Source organism: Ischnura elegans, chromosome 10, assembly GCF_921293095.1.
Source record: "Ischnura elegans chromosome 10, ioIscEleg1.1, whole genome shotgun sequence".
NCBI lineage: Eukaryota > Metazoa > Arthropoda > Insecta > Odonata > Coenagrionidae > Ischnura > Ischnura elegans.
In genome coordinates this window covers 90,995,295-91,013,401 of record NC_060255.1, presented here as the reverse complement: position 1 = coordinate 91,013,401, position 18,107 = coordinate 90,995,295, and the positions used below count along the sequence as shown (strand labels likewise).

Here is an 18,107-nt window from a genome sequence, read left to right as displayed (position 1 = left end):
ACGCTACCGCGTATTCTTACGTTATTAGATACAAAATCGATAAACATTAATATAGTCTGAGAGTTGCATCTCGAGCATTGCCAATCTAAATGCGTGATATTATTCCCAGAGTTGACCGATCGCGTGGATTCGGAAAAGTACGGTATCTCAATGCTACATTACTAAACTGAATACTTAAATTGATTCATTATGTTACACTGCGATCTAAGGGCCCAAAGAATGCGTCGTATACCTACCTATAATCATTATATCTTCTGCCTTTTATATATTACGTTGATCGATGAATCTGGTGGTTTCACTGTCACAGTTAATACACGTAGGAGTGTCTAGGACGGTCTAGGATTACGAGCAAATAACACACACAAAAATACCAGTAAATTACTATATTCTTAGATACATTCTCACGCACATACACTCAATCTTTCACGCACGGAAACATACTTTCATTCTCTCATATCTCAATAAAATAACGTGAAAATATCATCATTTGAATATTTACTTCGCTGGAAACATCGAAGAGTATTTCCAAAGCACGAAGCTAATTGAAAGTGAGCTTTTATTCAGCCAACTCCGTCATTAACGTGAAATAAAGTTAGTGGGGAAAAGCTATCAATGACGCAATATTCATTTACAGTTGCACACAATATGAGAGAACGAGAAAATGCAGCTTAATAAAATTTTCCGCCAGAAACATGTAAGAAATTACGCAATTAATATCGTGTGTCAACTTTTTCTTAACTTTTTCGCGGCGTTCATTGCCAACACTCAAAATTTCAATGCCGCTACGTGCGTACTAAACAATTCACTAAACAATTCTTTTCCGCAATAAATATTTCTGCTTGAACTTCATTTTCTTTTAATTCCACAGATGGAAATGTCCAAACTTAAGGATACAATTTTTAAATAGTTGAAAGTCGGAGTTCGGGTGTGAATGCTGTATAACAAGTTATATCGTACAGGAATGAGCGCAACCACTTCCATCGCTAGAACTGCAAATTTTCACGTTGATTGCTGACTTGGGATTTATAAGCGAATTTTACACAGAAATTAATGAAAATTCCTTCGAGGAATGACAAAAATGGGTCAATTTGTTACGTTTAGCTCGTAAAAGACTCGATAACTATTCGATATTTTTTCTACCATAGGTTGTACGAGCGAATATCTACTTCTTCTCGCTCGCATTCGAAAATTAACGTAATCATTTGAAATACGGTTATCGCTTACGTAAGTACGGATTTACGTAAGTCGAGACATACGTAACTCGGGGGATGCCTGTAAGTTGCGTTTAAGTGACCAAAACACAAAGACTCTCTGTAAAACGAGTTTTTTTTTGCTTTACATCCTCTTATATTATGTTTTTATACAATATGTGTAATTTATAAAACCAATTTTCCTTATTCAAAAACTCACAACAAAAAAAATGGGGTTTTATTTTTGAGGCTCGAACAGGTTAATGGCATTTCAATTAATGGGGAATATTGCTGTGAGATATGAGAAAATTGACATAGGAGCACGGTTGCAGAACGAATTACACTCGTATCTTGAGGTATCACTATGTATAATTTCTCTGAAAAAGAACGAAGAATAAATATTTTTAATCAGTGTTATGTCATTGTCCAATTTTTCTCGTGTTAAATTCAAAATTTTATCTATAAAGTTAAGTTGTCATGAATTTCTTTTTGTTCTATTTCTGAAAAATTATTTTTGAATTAGCAATCTCAGAAGTGTTAATTTCTCAGGATAGGTTATTGTTATTTTATATACATACATATATCTGAATGGTATTTAATTCCTAGAAGCTTCAATATGAAGTCAGTTGTTTTAGCTTCTTAATATCATAATTTTTTTTACAAGAATGTTTTTCTTTTTATTCTAGGGAGAATCTGTCTGTGGAACCCAAGCTTTGGTACTTGAAGGCCTTTGCAATCAACCTGTTTTTGTTTGTTATTCTATTCTTCTTAACCACTCCGGTCATTGTGGTCAACTTACTGGATCACTTTAACTTTTCTAAAGAAATAGGACAAGTGGTAAGTGATGGCTGGTTTGCTGTTGAATAAAGTATTCAATATATACATATTTATTTACTCTCTTATTTATATGAGAGTGTAGACTGTTGATAAGGATTTTTTATATTTTTCATTCTCTCATGTAAGTGTACATTAGGGTGTCTCGTTCTGCCACGTTTTTTAGGAGCGAATCGTAATACCCAGCAAAAGTTGTGTACTCGGGTGGGCATTATAGATATGATTTTTTTCGAAATCGGTCAATATCTTCTGTTTGCCATTTTGTCTTGAAATTTCGAAATTTTTAACGAAAAACGTAAATAATTAAAATTTTGTTTTAGCAAGCTCTCAATTTTTCCATTGGTTTATGACATTGGTCTTTCCTTGATATTTTAGACCAAATACGTCAGCTTTATTCCTTCTAATTATCGAGAAAATGACCCTTTAATCGTGTTCTCAAAAGCAGTTTTGTGGGTAGGCAACCCCCAACACACATTCTCATTTTACTCTTTGCATGCGATAAATGATGCGAAAAAGAGATGTTTTACAGTCAAAGAAGTGTAAATCATGTCTGAAGTTGTCAAGGGCAGTCACTAGGATGAGTGTATGCTCTTTCATGCCATCGCCGACTATATTGACTATATTTCGTGATGATGGACCATATGCGGTGAAACCTCTCACCTATGGACAGTAATGGTCCAGGAAAATGTCTCGTTAAGTTAGGATATATTTGGAAAAATCTATTTTTTTAAATTTGATTTTTCAGTCCCAGTATTCTTCAATAGTAATTGAATGCTTCTGGAAGAAGTACTAATATGCGAAATTTCAAACCTGGAAAACTAATTAGAAAGTTGATAATACAAATTTAATGGCTTTCAATTTTGAGTGAGTTACTGGTGAGAATTTTAGCTTCATAAGATGAAGTCCTTAAGTTACTCATCTGTTTATGAGTTTTGAATAAGTGATGAAAATAAAGTGATCACGGTGGTAAGAGGGTTTCCTCCTTCATATCGTAAAAGTCAGCTTCCGGTGTACATATTCTATTTCCCCTAGCTATTCATTATTTCCACTTCGGGAGAAAAAAATTCCAGTTCACCAAGATGGGTCAGAAATCCATCCATTGATATCAAAAAGAAAAAATATTCCCTAATAGGTTCCTGTCTGTAAGTTGGAGAATCCTTTAAGAAGAGTTTCCATCCTAATGCAAATGACTATCCTTCCATTGCAGAATTAAAAACTGTCCTGTAGTCAGAGGTGTCTGTAAGCCGGGGTTTCACTGTATAAGAATCTATCTTGGAATATTGACCTAAGAGGAAGAAAACTTGAATGTTTACAAAACATGTCTTTATTATAAATAAAATGCAGGAGAGAAACTGAAATACCAACTTATGCCTATCCATAAGCCAGAGTCAAACCTTTGATGGTGGATGGTTCCTTGGCATTTCCACCGGGTCAGATTCTCCAACTCCAGCTTGGCCGAAGTGTATGAGTTGTCCATCGTCATGCCCTGATGATCATGGATAACTCGTTCATCGAAACGTCGGCCGAGATGGAGTTGGAGAACCTGACCCGGTGGAAATCCCGAGTAACCATCCCCAATTCTGTACGCCGGGAAAGCCTGCGATCATTCTTCAAACCTTTGACAATATTTTTCTCTGTGGTGATTTTCAGAATCCCATCCTGTCCGAGTCTCTTCCTACCCTGCTGCTGTGGACAGTTGCTGCTCTCCTTCCAGCTCTCGTCTCATACTCTGATCAGTGGATGTCTCACTGGACTAAGTCCAGGCAGAACCACACCATCATGAGGAAATGCTTCATTTTCCTCCTCTTCATGGTCCTCATCCTGCCTTCACTTGGTCTCACGAGGTTGGTATATTTGTTTATCTCCATGGGAGTGACTCAGTGCTGCATGATACCAAATAGGGTGGTTTCCTATTATCTTTTTATTGCCTAAACTGAAATTTTATCACTCCTGGATTGCATATTTCACACTTTTAGATTTTTAAATGACGATATCTATTTTTCGCGATTAAATGAAAATGAAAATTTTCAAGCACGCGAAAACGCTATGGCTAAGTATGAATGCTGAGAAAACCCTGTGTGACATTGCTCTGGTTCCCACTGCCGCCAAGTGAGGTGACCTTGGGACGAGGCTTTGAGCGCTGATACGACGTAGGATGCTATCAGGTAGCAGAGTACCCTGCTAGCAGGTAGCACTTGTCTTAAATAAGGATTATTAATACCCTATCAAACGAAGGAAACTTTCCGACCTTAGGCTGTTTTAATAGGTGATTATTAAGATATGTTTCCCTGAGCTCTATGCCTCATGCATTGGATGCATTATATGCATATGATTATATGCATTGGTAATCTCAGACGATGTAAAACTCCTTTCTACTCTTGTAGAAACTAGGTCCCTGTGACGTCACGTGGTGTGGCATCGCATGGGCGCCAATCTGGCCTTTTTCAAATACGATTAAAATTTACCATTACCATTCGTCTGAACTGGGATTTCTAAAACCAAATAATTTGTATATTATGAATACACTAATGGTGGGTAATGAATCTCAATCAATGCCTTTCGTTTTCTTTGATGAAGGAAACTACCCTATTGTATGTATTTAATCATTTTCAGATTAACTTGCCTATTGAACATTGGTGGGCTAGATTAGAGTATATTGGCAGTCAGTAATTATTTGAGACCCAAAATCTCTATTCACTAAAAGAATTAGGTTGATGGAAGGGAAAGATTATTAGTGACATAAAGCAATTTTACCCATTCAGCAATTTTCTCTTAAGCATATAATAAGAAAACATTCAATTTGCTCCCCACTTTTCATGAGTTGATGAGAGATGTTGCTCATTTATTTTGAAATGTACATGCAGGCCCAGGGAGTGCTGTGGTGTTTAAAAGGTAGAAATAAAAACTGATTGATAAACATATAATTTATTCACTAAAAAGAACGGTCGTTAATGATTTTCCCCCAGAATTGTCACCGGCTCAAGGAAAGCAACCAGCCTCGAGAGAAAAGGGAAGGTAGGGAGTTTGGGTTTGTTATTACTTTGGTTGCGGAGGTAGCGGTGGTCTTCAAGAAGTCCATCTTTCGGGAGTAGCTCTTTTAGAATCGAAGATTGGGTGAGAGCCTCAAGAAAAAAAGCCCAATGCTCGCAGGAAAACACCACTTAATAATATCTTGGGCCCAATTGCCATCGGGTATCATAGGTCCCTATTGACAGGTGTTTTGTCTGGTTCTGTGACGGTTGGTTACACCACCCACCAAGCTGCTCTGCCAACACTGTCAGAGTGAGGGACAGCTCATTTTTTTTATCAGAACCTTTCAATAAGGAATGGATTCACTCACATGGGTATAAAAAACAATGAACTGCATGCGGATGATAAGCATAGCCTGAACATAGTCATGGACGTGTAACGTCTAACTACAAGCTCTTTTATTCTAATGTGTTTGATGCATTGGAGAGGTTGCGTATGAAGACATGTAACTTGTGAATGTTGTGTTGCCAAGGTTTTGTTTAGATGGGAAGGGGGATTATTGAAGAGGGGTGGAAGCTCTTTTGGAAAGTGATTCGGTTTTACCAATTAGAAGAAATAGATTTTGTTGTAGGACAGGATATTCGATGTTACAAATGTATTCATTTTTGTCTGTTCCCTTTCTTTTGTTTCTCCATGCTCCTCATCGCAGTGCTCAGGCCTTTTTGATATGGGCTGTTCATCCGACTAGTCAAGCGGATCGCTGGAAGTGCCTCTTCCTTCCTGACAAAGGTGCATTTTTTGTTAACTATGTGATCACTTCTTCCTTGATTGGAACTGGCCTTGAGTTGATACGCTTCCCAGAACTGTTTGTGTATGCAACACGGCTGTCTCTTGCAAGGTATGCATCTGCAATCATAGTGGACTCGATCTCTGTTTATGAAATGATGATACATGCTCTTGTTTCACTTGTTTATCTTTTAAAGGTCTCAAGCTGAAACGGCCAGCGTGAAGAAGGACATACTCTGGGGATTTCCATATGGAGTTCAGTATGCGTGGATGCTTCTAATATTTGCCATGACCATCATGTACAGTTTGTCATGTCCCCTCATCACTCCATTTGGTGAGATTCATTTCGCTGAGTCTAATTGTATTTTTTTTGAGTATTTAACATTAGCTCTTATTAACCCCTTCCACTTCAATTTAGTTTCTGAATATTGTGTTCTTATCCATTATTTATTTTTTCTGTGGTTCTTTTTAAATGAAATGGTACTTAATGAAATGATGTTTTGTTGTTTGTAAGCAAGGCCAAAGCCAGAAAATATGGAATAGTAGAAAAGCATAAAATTATTTTTATAAGATAAATAAAATAGCGTATACGGTTAAATATACATATTTATTATAAACCCTTAAAGGAAAATATAAAAATATTATTATAAAATTGAATTTAGCCTTCTAGTTTTTTTTTGCAGCGACCAAATGAATTAACTCCTCGGTGTCGATGTCAATTCTGCGGTCCCTCAGGAGGCTCATAAGTCACCTCTCTACTAATTCACAGCACTATTATTTCACACTCTGCACAACATTTACACACACTGCATCTACAAATTCGCTTAGATAATTATTGACTTAAGTCGCATTGGACCATTAGATGTCCCTGCGCCGCTATATAATATCGTCGTGTGAGCACCAAGCGAGCATGAAGTATTTATTTAATTTTTTTCATTTCGGATGGGGGGATCAATCCCCCTTGATCCCTCCCCTGGCTACGGCCTTGTTTGTAAGCAACGTAGAACAGTGAAATAGAAAGTGATTATTATTTCATATTGTAAAGTATCCAGTTAAATACATTGAGAACACAGCTACTTGTATAAAATAATTTTATTACTTCCAGTGCATCATATTTCATGACATGCAAGTTCTTTGTGTACATTATGAATGTTTGAACATTGGTAAACTTTCAAAATGTTTATATTTTTCCCCTAAATAGTGCTAAGATTATGAAATTCTAATGATGAGCTACACTCATCATTGTGCGATTTGGCATCAGTAGTTCTTGACGAGCTAGACTTATCATTTCAGTGCCAGGGGTTAATACAACGCCTTGATATATCAACAGTTAAAATTAAGGTTTCCAATACCATTAAAATTTGGCACTACTTGTCAAATGAAAACTTCACCAGAATACCCTCCTATGGTAGTTAAACGGATTATTAATTCCCCGCTAGGGACTACCAGAGCCATGACTGATTGAAAAAATTTATACTCATATGTTCTAACACAGGGGTTCCCAAACTTTTTTGTACCACGCCCCCCCCCCCCCCTGCTACACAGATCAGCTTTCAATTTTGCAATACCCTATTTCCACGGTGCCGTACATACCAACTCCTACTTGCACAAGTACTTGTACTCGTACAAGTATGTGCCTACTTGATACGGTGAGTAGGTAGATTTTTTTGTTCACTGTTGAATGCAGTAACACAGAATGGAAAGATTCAATAATTGTACGTATGATGAAAATAAAAACAAGTATTACATGAAAAACGAATATAATTACTGATACAAAATTTAACATTGTAACACAGATACATTTTCAATTTAAGGAAGGTGAAACAATAGACCTACCTACTTACAAAAACAAAACATAAAATGTAATTTAGTGAGATGGGTGCGCTTGCATGTTGATAAGTTGACAGATCCTGGGTTGAGTTTCAGACAAAGCACAGCGTAGGTCACTTTCGACATCAAGTTCGTTGCGGTACTTGGTTTTGATCGCCACAAGAGTTGAAAACGCTTTTTCGCACATGTATGTTTTTGAAAAAGGCAAGTACATCCGAACAGCTTTCTCTGAAACACTGGGGTAAACTTTTAAGTACTTTAACCAGTACTGTAACCTTCTTTGATAAAGTTTACAACTTTATTGAAACTTTACAAAAACAATTATGAAAACTTAGGAAGACTTTATTTCAAAGATCTGAGGAAATTATTTTTGTAATTTTTTTATTTATTTCATTTGGGTGTCACACCCCCCCTGGACTTTCTCCACGCCCCCCCAGGGTGCGTGCCCCCCAGTTTGGGAACACCTGCTCTAACAGGATGATTTTGTTGGGAATAATTCCATCAAAGACTATGAAAATAACTGATAGCATATTTCTCCAAATAACTTTGCCATAACTGACCATGGTTATGGTTATTGGAATGAATTTGCATTTGTCTGCGAGTCTCTGATTTTTTATCTCTCTTATTTATTTCTCTCAGGGTTGCTGTACATGGTGATGAAACATTTTGTTGATAAACACAATATCTATTTTGTGTATGGACCATCGAAAATCAACAAGCAGATCCATGCCTCTGCAATAAATGCTGTGATCATCTCCATTGTAATGCTTCAAATAAGTTTCACTACCTTGTCTGCTCTCCGAGGTCTTAATGACATCACAATATTTGCCCTCGCTGGACTAGTGCTGACAATCATCACGCTTATAGCTCACATCTTCTTAAACTGTTGCAAGGGAATAAGTCCTATCTCATACCAGGTACGTTCCTCATCAGTATCATCTCTTTTTTACATTGTTTCATCATTTTTTTATGTCCTTAATTCATTTTCCTTGGAAACCAGTCACATTTGCCCTAGTCCTCATTGCTCTTTGGTTCCTGTGTCTCTATAAATAAGCCGAAGGGGAATATTTTAATTCAATGCTTTTTCTCTTTATTGCTCTTTAAGCTTTAATATTTTTGTCAATTCCATCACTTGAATTTGTCAGAAACTGGTGGAGCTTGAAATTCGAAATTGCTTTAAAGAAATTTTGCATTACAGGTACCAGTAATTGATGAAGATAATACTGGACCAGCCAAATTCATTGAACAAAAGTATAAATCAAACCTGTTAATAAAAAATAACGTGTGAATTGAAGTTAATAAAATAAAATAGATAATTAACTGTCTCACTCCCTTCAAAGATTTCTTTACATATACATTAAAAAATTGAGAGCTTCATATTCCAATCTTAGGATTGTCAACCTGTGATGGTGATTATATTAATAATTCTTATTTGTCATTTTTTTTGCTAGGAATTTCATGTGTTGTGTTAGAGGCTTAAAATGTTTTTTCCCTGTGCTTTTTTTGCACAGTTGGCATCTCAAGCATGTCACTTAAATGCAACAAGTTCAATACTACTCAAGCATTGAAGTATCTTTTGAATCCGGTGTAAAACTCTAATGGCTCAGATTTAAATGTATGCTTTTAATAATACTAGCATATGTACCCAAATTATCTAGTCATTATTTCTGCGTAACATTTTTGCCCAAAAATGTGAATTAAGAATTTCAAAGGTGGTCAAGTGGTGGCTGGAAGTCATGAGGATGAGATGTACAGAAGATATTCTTGTTCATGAAATCAATATTTTTGAAGGTATTTACGCAGTAAATTTAGTCCTCAATTGATTGAAAGCATTTTAGTCCCTTTAAAGGTATGGTAAGTTATTGACTAATGGTAATCGAGCAATACAGCAGACTCCCGATTATCCGGCTGCGGTTTATCGGGGTTGCGGATTATCCTTGCATTGTTTTCACTATCGCTCAATTTTTTCCGTGATCTTTATTTAAAAAAAAAATCGGACACAGAATCATCGGAATTACTGCATTAATGCGAAGATACACTGGGCTAATCGTTTCCGTTGGAATCCCCTTCGTATCGCACGGGAGCGATCGCACACTAGCTGCATTCACCATGTTCCTATTTTCCGAGCCTCCCAGTGCGAGACCACGCTCCGTGATCACGGATACACCACCCACAGCGGTTGCAAACCGGGCAACTTGTGCAAGACGCAACTACGTGGCGTGGTGCCTGACAATGTAGTTTCCGACGCCGAGCAGTGGTTTTGAAGCATTCGTGTTAACCACTTTTCTGTATCCGTGATAACACAGTCACCGATGTGTGGTTTTCGAAACCAGGCCTTACATGGAGCATTAACAATAAGAGTACAACCATGTTATCACCACTGAAAAGATCGAAAACTGGCGAAGAAAGCTCTCATTGACTCCGGGAAGCACTCTAAAATAACAGAATAAATGCGTAAATGATAATGTATTGTTTGTTTTAGGTAAATTATGAACATTGCAAGACATTTAAGTGAAAGTTTGGGTTATCCATGTTTTCTGATTATTCGAGCCATCCCTCCCCATCATTAGCCTGGATAATCACGAATGTACCGTATGCAATTTGTTTCCTTGAGTGGGGAAACAAGATGTTTAAGCTTATTCATCACATGCAGAGCAGTTGGCTTGTTCCAGGGTCCCCTTTTTGAATGAAATTTAACCTGAATGGATACAACAATTCATAAAAATTTTGAGGTCAATGCAAGGGGTCCCACAGCCAAAGGGCCCAGATGGCCTAAGGAAGACGGAGGAGACTCTTACAGCACCTTCCATTTTCCTCGGACCTTGAAAATACATGAATCATAAAATGAAAGAACACGCGAGACTCCTAGAGTGATTACAGCCCATCCATTTATCTTCTCGCATTCTTCAATTCTCCATACGTTTTCATTATCTAGTCACATGGAGAAATTGTGCCCCATCTTGCTCCTTCTGCGGTTAAATTTTCACATTCTAACTCTATGGTTGTCATGTTTTATCTCTAGTGCTGCATTCCCCTTCAGTGATCCTTTTTCTTTCAGTATATTTTTATTATTCAATTTGCATACAATCACATTTGATGGTCTTAGTGGTAACATAAATATACACATGGATGGAAAATAAGATCTCCTTTTTATTGAAGACTAAAGTAATTTGGGTTAATTTTATTTTGTTTAAATGTCCTTGTATTTCGATTACATTGTTCTTTAGGTGGCAGAAAAGCTCTGTGAATGTGTTCCTGTTCATTGACTCTGTAATGACTGTACATATTTTCAATTTCGAACATTGTGGAGTACTAGATGTCAATTCTCATTCCTAGTAAAACACCTGATAACTCTTTACCAGCAATATCAAGTATGTGTTCCATTGTTTTTATCATGAAGAATCACAACTCACAAGATACTGGTGACTTCCCTTTTTTACCTTTAAATTTGCGGAGCAAGAGTAGACCCCTTGACAATTGCCAGTGACGCACCTTGTTTTAATAACTGTGTGTATATTTGTAGCATTAGTATTGCAGAAATGAATATCTTGTACTTTGTTCGGGATAGATGGTTTTATGTGAGCACTTTAAGTACAGACTCAATGGAGATGGTGGAGGGGTGGCTTATATAGTAGTATATTATCTTCAAGATAGTCATTCGACATAATTCTAGAAAGAGCCATACAAACATTATGAAATCACCCTGTGGAAAAATTTTTGTCACCTCTAATACTTGAGCTCTTGAGAGGCAAGTGTAGATCCTGTATACCAACACGGCATGGTGGCGAATGTTCAAATTAATGAATCGGGCACGAATTTCCTTTACAGCAGTTGAAACAAACTGTCCTGACAAGGGACTATATATTGGGAAGAATTATGAAAATGAGTCGTTTCAATGGGCATTAAAAATCCTGAGTCAGGATGGGTTCAGAATGTTTGAGAAATTGGACACAACTTCATGGCTCATTGTCTGGAATTTTAGTTTCGATATCCATGCTTAGATTTGATGCATACTTACGAAGCATGATACCGAGTTTGCTATCACAATGTCATGCATCATTCCATCGCAGTTACGTGGTTATGAGAATCTGCTCCATAATAATAATTATGTTGTGTTCATTTGCCAAGTGAAATTAATGCCATGAAGTTCTCTCTTACCTTAAATTTGGTGTACATAATCATATGTCCTAGCCCTGGATGGAGAAAAAGTCATCCTGGAAGAAAATCAGGCCCACAGCCTCTGGAATTAGCAAGAACTTCACCTTACCACCGCTAAGGTTGAGCTGTGAGGAGTGTAAATTTCATAATGTTTGTTTTAGTTCCAATTAAAATATTTTTTGTTGTTGTTTCTGAATGCATGCATACAAAATGTCCTGAGTGTACTAAAATGCTGCGAAAACTTTTGATTGCAGTCAAGGACATTCCATAGTGATTCAGAGGTCGGATCACCCAGGCGAGATATGCCCAGATCCCCAAGCCATGGTACTGTGGGCCGTTCATCCAGCCAGCAGTTCGTTCCTGAAGTACTCCTCTCATCGTCTCCGTCACATCCTGTGAGTCATCCTGAGTCACCATCAGCTGCAGGTAGTGGCTATGGTACCCATGAGTCAAGGAATGGTGAAGCAGTGGTGACAGGCCAACCAAAAAAGCTTTTATACCAAGATTATGATGCTGGAAGCTCGGAAGCATAGTCTATTTGAAGGTAATGTATGGTCAATTTGTGCAAACTAGGAGGCATCGCAAAAGTGATGTTCGGGATCTGGATGTGAATGTTATTTTCTGAAATTATATAGGTAAGGTAGAAAAAGAGTCATAGTATTCTGTTCGAGAGATGATGATTCTGGGACTCGAATTCTGGACGCACACAATAGGAGTCACTGAACCAGCGCCCTAGACCACGCCGACACCGCTGTAGTTGAGAGGTGGCGATTACTCAAGGGAAGTCATAGTGCGGGAAATCTTTACATGAGAATATCTCTCGAACCTGGGCCTATGTGGAAGAATGCCATGACACTTTTTCTACCTTACCTATATAGTTTAAGAAAATAACATCCGCGTCCAGATCCCAAAGATTACTTTCGCGATGTCTCCTTGTAAGTCCTAGTTTACGGCAATGGGTCATTCATAAATCACTTAGAGTATGGTATTTAGAGGAAGCAACCAACAGCTGAGGTCAGTTGTACCTTGAGGGAAGGAAGGTTGGAGAGAAACCTGGTGTTGTAAGTCGCTAAGGCCCTCTCGTCATCGTCGCCCGGGGATTGACCGGGAAAATCGCGCAGAAAAAGGAAAGAACTCATGTCGTCAACAATCACTCTTTAATCTTCCTTAATTCGTGTACACTCGCCGACTGCCCAGCGAACTGTCGTCTCCCTCTGGTGAGCGTTTTTCTATTATTCTCCGGTGCGTAGCAGGCTCACGTTCTTAAGAAAGATGTCTTACCTTACGTGGCCATGCGATCACTTCCTGTCAGGGTTGGGTGGTGGGAAATCGTGGGAGCCGAAAGGAAAGGAGTTATCGCTGAGTTTGGATGGGAAAGGAAATGAGGTAAGGAAGACGACAGCCGCCTCTTACAGTGTTAACATTGGCCTACTCTTACAAGGGGAGACCACGAAACTTGCTCCGCCTTTTTCAATGCCGTATTTTTTATGGCCTTAGGAATGGTGAACGTATCCCTGAACTAGTAGTGGTTACGTTGATTGGGCCTTAGTTTGGCTGTAATTAATTAATTTTCATGCGGTACTTTTCACAAGCCGCGTATAGTTCCATGATATCGTACCACTCAGCAGACAGATCAAGTGGGGTAGTGGAAGCGTTTAAGGCTACCACCCAGGGGAACAGGGTTCGGGGCTTCGTGATGGCTGTATTTTTTGTTGTCTTCATTGTGATCATACGGCGTCAACTTTTTCATTAATTTTAATTGTGACAAGCATAGACATGAGACTATTTTTTTATCATCATAATGGTGTTTAGGTATTTAAATATATTACGGCATTGAGAAAGGCGGAGCAAGTGTCGTGGTATCCCCTTGTTAGTGAAAGGTGACTAGGGGACCATGGCTTAATGTCCCATCCTAGGGAAGGAGTACTGTACTTGAAGTGCCTTCTGTAGGGCACTCAATCAGGGATCAGGCAATCTCAAAAAATGTATACCACTCCAAGGATATATACCCACACTCGCAGATTGGGAGGCTGACACTTAAACTCATACAATAACTCAATACCCGTAGCCTTATTTGGGAAAGAGAGAGTGAGTTAAAATCAATTTAAGGGAATAACAGAGATAGGGGTTCATAAATCATATCAGGACTGTGAAAATGTATGCAGCTATTCCAACCTTTTTTGGAATGTAATGCACCACTATCATGGGTAACTTCAAGCTTTTTGGGAGTAATTGTCACATTAGGCCTGTGCTTAATTTTCAAAAATGATCTGATTAAAGAATTCTTGGTCTCAAAATGTGCGAATTGGTGAGAATAAAATTTTTAAATAGTTCCAGGTTCGTGCGACGTGGGATGGGCACCTGCCTGATAGGATCCGGAGGCACCTGAATGAAGTTATTGAAATTGTTGAGTTTTTCGACCTGGATAAAATGTTTGTAAAGTAAACATAATATTTTAGAGCCCTTAGGGCAAAAATTGCAACTGCTCTGTTGTATCTCGTTTCCTTCCGGCCAAAACGCTGCCTCAAAGGGGTCTGCCTCCTTGCCACCAGCCACGCCACGTGTTTCTTGATTCCCGCGACACTCCTCAGTCCCATGTATCTTCATGTGATCATTGTAAAAATTGGACATTCATTTTATGTTTCTTGACCAATTTTGCTTTTGTTCATACTTTGCATGGATTTTTTTCTTTTACCTGTGAGGTTTACAATATTTCATGTACGTATTCCATTTTTCCATCTTGAAATTTTATGCATCTTCAGCTATGTGAATTTATGTAAATGGTAGTGGTATTCATTTAAAATCCTCAAAAATAGGCTTAGAAGAATTACATGCTATATTAATAGTTTTTATAATCCTTGGATCTTTGTTTATTTCAGATTTATGGCTTGAAGAGGCATTCTTATCTTCCTATCCATTGTTGGCTGTCTTAAATGTGAGGATATGGTTACTATCATGGTATTACTTCCATTATTATTTTATTTCAAATTGGTTTCAGGAACTTAAACCTGTGTAATTGATTCTAATGATTCCTTGCGCACAATTATGTACGTGGAATTTAATCTAGTCATTTGGTAACTGTTTCCAGTGAGGTGTATAACGAGATTGGTGCCTAGTCTTTAAGAAACCAATTTGTGAATTGCATCCCTTTTTGCATTCCATAATTTTCTTTTGTAACACCAAATTTGTAGCTCACAGGCTAGAGGGAGGTAATGAGTCGTGGCAGCGTATTATAAATATACTATGCATTAATTCGTGCACCCTTTGTGTATAAGTATTGGTAATTCTTTTTATCTGAGCGGAATACATAATGTGAGCATCTGTTATTTCGTTGAATTTGTCCCCTTCTAATTTTTACCATGATATTTTATTTCGTGTGCAATCGATGAGGCTATTTTTGCTAAATTTCTTACTTTTATTTGGAAATACATAACCTTTAATTTTTGAAATTTGTATACATATTTTGAGAAACAATAAGGGTCAGTTAAAAAACCTACCAAGTAGGATGTGGCGATTTATGGTACATGCTGAGAAACTTGCTCCTGTTTCCATGTAAATCTGGAGATGTTACACTTATTTTTATGTCAACATTTGTTTTCATATGTACAGTTGCATTGCAGGTTAAAGAATACTTTTAAAAAATATTCTTTTACAACTTTCGTGATCAAATATTTTATATTCATTGTTGATCAAATCATGAGTATGCTTTCATATTCATAAAAGAAAATTCGCGTTTGTTTCCTTATCCTTAAGATCCCATCCATTCCTTTCCTTAATATATCTTTGTATTGGTAATAATATAAATGGAATATCTGTTATCATCAGCAAAACATCTCAAAAAATTTAAAAACTCATTGGATCAAGTTTACCATTTATTCAGGTAAATGCATTTACATTTTTACATTTCACTAGTCCTAAATTGCCTTATTTTTTACCTGTCCTCTCAGGATCAATTTATGAGGTGCATTGATTAAAATTGTATTCTTTGTTAATGTGCTAGGTTCTTCCATCCTAATAAGATGTAATTGAATTGCTTATACCTTACATTTTAATGCAGTTAATGAAAGGCATATGGTGTTAAACAAGAACCTACTTTTTGTGTGCGCATATTATGTATCAGATTTGAGAGTAAGAGCCTTTGTTTGTGATGGTTTTGAAGACAATGAGGGGTATGAAATTGAAATTAGCAATGCAATGATGGTTGACATTTCATGGATAATGGTGCTCTTTTGAAGGCTGGTTTATTAAATTTGCCCCTTGAAAATGTGATGAAACATTGGGTCTTTCTGATTGGTGGCAGGGGTATTTTTATGGCTTTCAATTTTTATGTGTATTTATGAAGCTTTAATAGAGAACAAAATCTAAGTATTAATGGTGTTCGCTACAACTGTCAGAAATCTAATTAAAGGGATTTGGTATCCAGTACTATTGCCAGTGGCTTTTGAAGAAAGAAGTGCAATCAGTATTTTTTTCTTCCCAAGAAACATCATCTTGATGTATATTTATGTAAATACCAAAAAGGAATTCCATTTTGTAAATTTCTATTACTAAATATATGTAAACATATATATTGGAAATCTAAGGCAACATTGTATGTATAATATGTATGTAGTTGTGGGATAAGACACACCAATGTCCATTTCAAAGATACTTTGAATTTGAAATGCTTAGCTTTGTGGTTTTTAGTTCCTTTCTTGTCAGGAGGCAATCATCAGTGGAATATTTTTGAGAATAAGAATGCTTTGCATGAAATAAATTATTTTTTGAACTTAACATAATGTAAGTATATTACAGATTTTTAATTTTTGTGGTGTAGATTATATTTGCTATCTACACTTACTTTCTACCATGATAAATTTACGTGAAAGATTGAATAACCAAAATTCACTCACAGAACTTGCTCTTGGAAGGTGAAACTGATGGTTGAACACCTCACATTTAGCAGTAAGGTTTTCTTTGAGAGTTACAAGCATAGCCCACCTTCATAATTTTTGTTAAATGGTAAATCCTAATGCTCTCAGGTTAGGGTGTATTGCAATTAGACCCTTATTTATATTAATTTTTAGTTGATCAAGGTAAGAGTATTTAATTGTATAATAATAAACATTTAACTACATGTGGAAAAATAGCTTACATGCATGAATTTTTTTGTGGTGAAAATATTTACCAGATTTGAGATTTTAACTGATTTATCAGCATGCTTTGGTGGTCATGAACAACATATTTTTAAACTAATGTTAATTACGTATTTGGATATCCATTACTTTTGAGTTGATCAATACATTACACACTGTGAATGGGAGCTGTTTGTGAGCTTAGACATGAATTATTTCCTGTGAAACTTTATTTTATATCTTTCAGAATGCTTATTAATATATTCTATGGTTTAAAAATTATGAAAATTTATTGGTTATACCATCTTGTTGATCAGGATTGTGTTTATATTTAATAAATATCTATTTATATATTTTACTGTTCTTGATGTATTTGCTTATAAAACTTTATGCAAAATAAACTGGGAAAAAAGCAAACTATTTGAGTGGATTAATGATTGTTTTATAAAATTTTTGTTGTTGGTGAAAAACCTGGAAATACTTATTAGCTACAGTCAACCACTGTTATTTTTTCTTCTAGATGAAATGTCTCTCATGTTAGATGTACTCCTTCCTCATTAGCTATCACTAATTTTTTTTTATTTTATTTTATTCTCAAGCCACCGGATACAGCTCTTATAGGCCATTTTACACCAGGGTGTTGAACAAATGTAACAAGTAAACGTACACAAACGACCATGCCCTGGACCGGGGAAACCTACCCAGGCGGGACTCGAACCCGCGACCTCTTGTTTGGCAGGCGAGAACGTTACCCCACCGCCACCGAGGCCGGCAACTAACTTTTATCTCCGGGAGGATGGCTTTGATTAGGGATCCTTTTGCAGTATTAGCTGCAATAGGCTTGATATTGCTTGAAGTCATATGTATTTGAATAATCCATATTCAAATTTAATTTCTCCAAGTTCATGACTAGGATACAATATCTTCGGTATTGTAGTCCATTATGCTTCTTAACTTCTTTCCATTCTTTTCTATCATTTTCCGCTGTTCTCTGTTTTGCATTATACACCCATTATTTTTTAATTTTCCTTGACCTTCTTTCCTTATGATTTTCCTTAGAATATCTGATTTGAAGGCACTTTTCCTCTGTCAATTCTTTGTACGTACCCATCTAATTTTCTGTTTCTTAAATTTCTGATGCGATATCATGCTCCTCAAAGAATAGAATCTCTTGGGCCTTTTGTATTGACCTCGCATGGTTTCTCATTATTTACACTCTTGGGAG

The 18,107-nt window shown here is 36.8% G+C and overlaps 1 protein-coding gene across 2 annotated transcripts in view; it reads left to right on the top strand.

The window, feature by feature from the left end:
* Nucleotides 1-17,299, top strand: part of LOC124167237 (calcium permeable stress-gated cation channel 1) — a 38,868-nt gene extending 21,569 nt beyond the window's left edge. The window contains exons 9-15 of one of the 2 annotated variants that reach the window (XM_046545110.1): nt 1,877-2,027; nt 3,675-3,868; nt 5,704-5,892; nt 5,978-6,114; nt 8,250-8,527; nt 12,023-12,312; nt 14,648-17,299. In XM_046545110.1, coding sequence (XP_046401066.1) covers nt 1,877-2,027; nt 3,675-3,868; nt 5,704-5,892; nt 5,978-6,114; nt 8,250-8,527; nt 12,023-12,301 — 1,228 coding nt within the window. In that variant the 3' untranslated portion in view covers nt 12,302-12,312; nt 14,648-17,299. Of the gene's footprint in view, nt 1-1,876; nt 2,028-3,674; nt 3,869-5,703; nt 5,893-5,977; nt 6,115-8,249; nt 8,528-8,808; nt 8,931-12,022; nt 12,313-14,647 lie in introns of those variants that run through there. The other variant, XM_046545112.1, reaches the window with a different exon arrangement.
* The last annotated feature ends 808 nt before the right edge of the window (nt 17,300-18,107 follow it).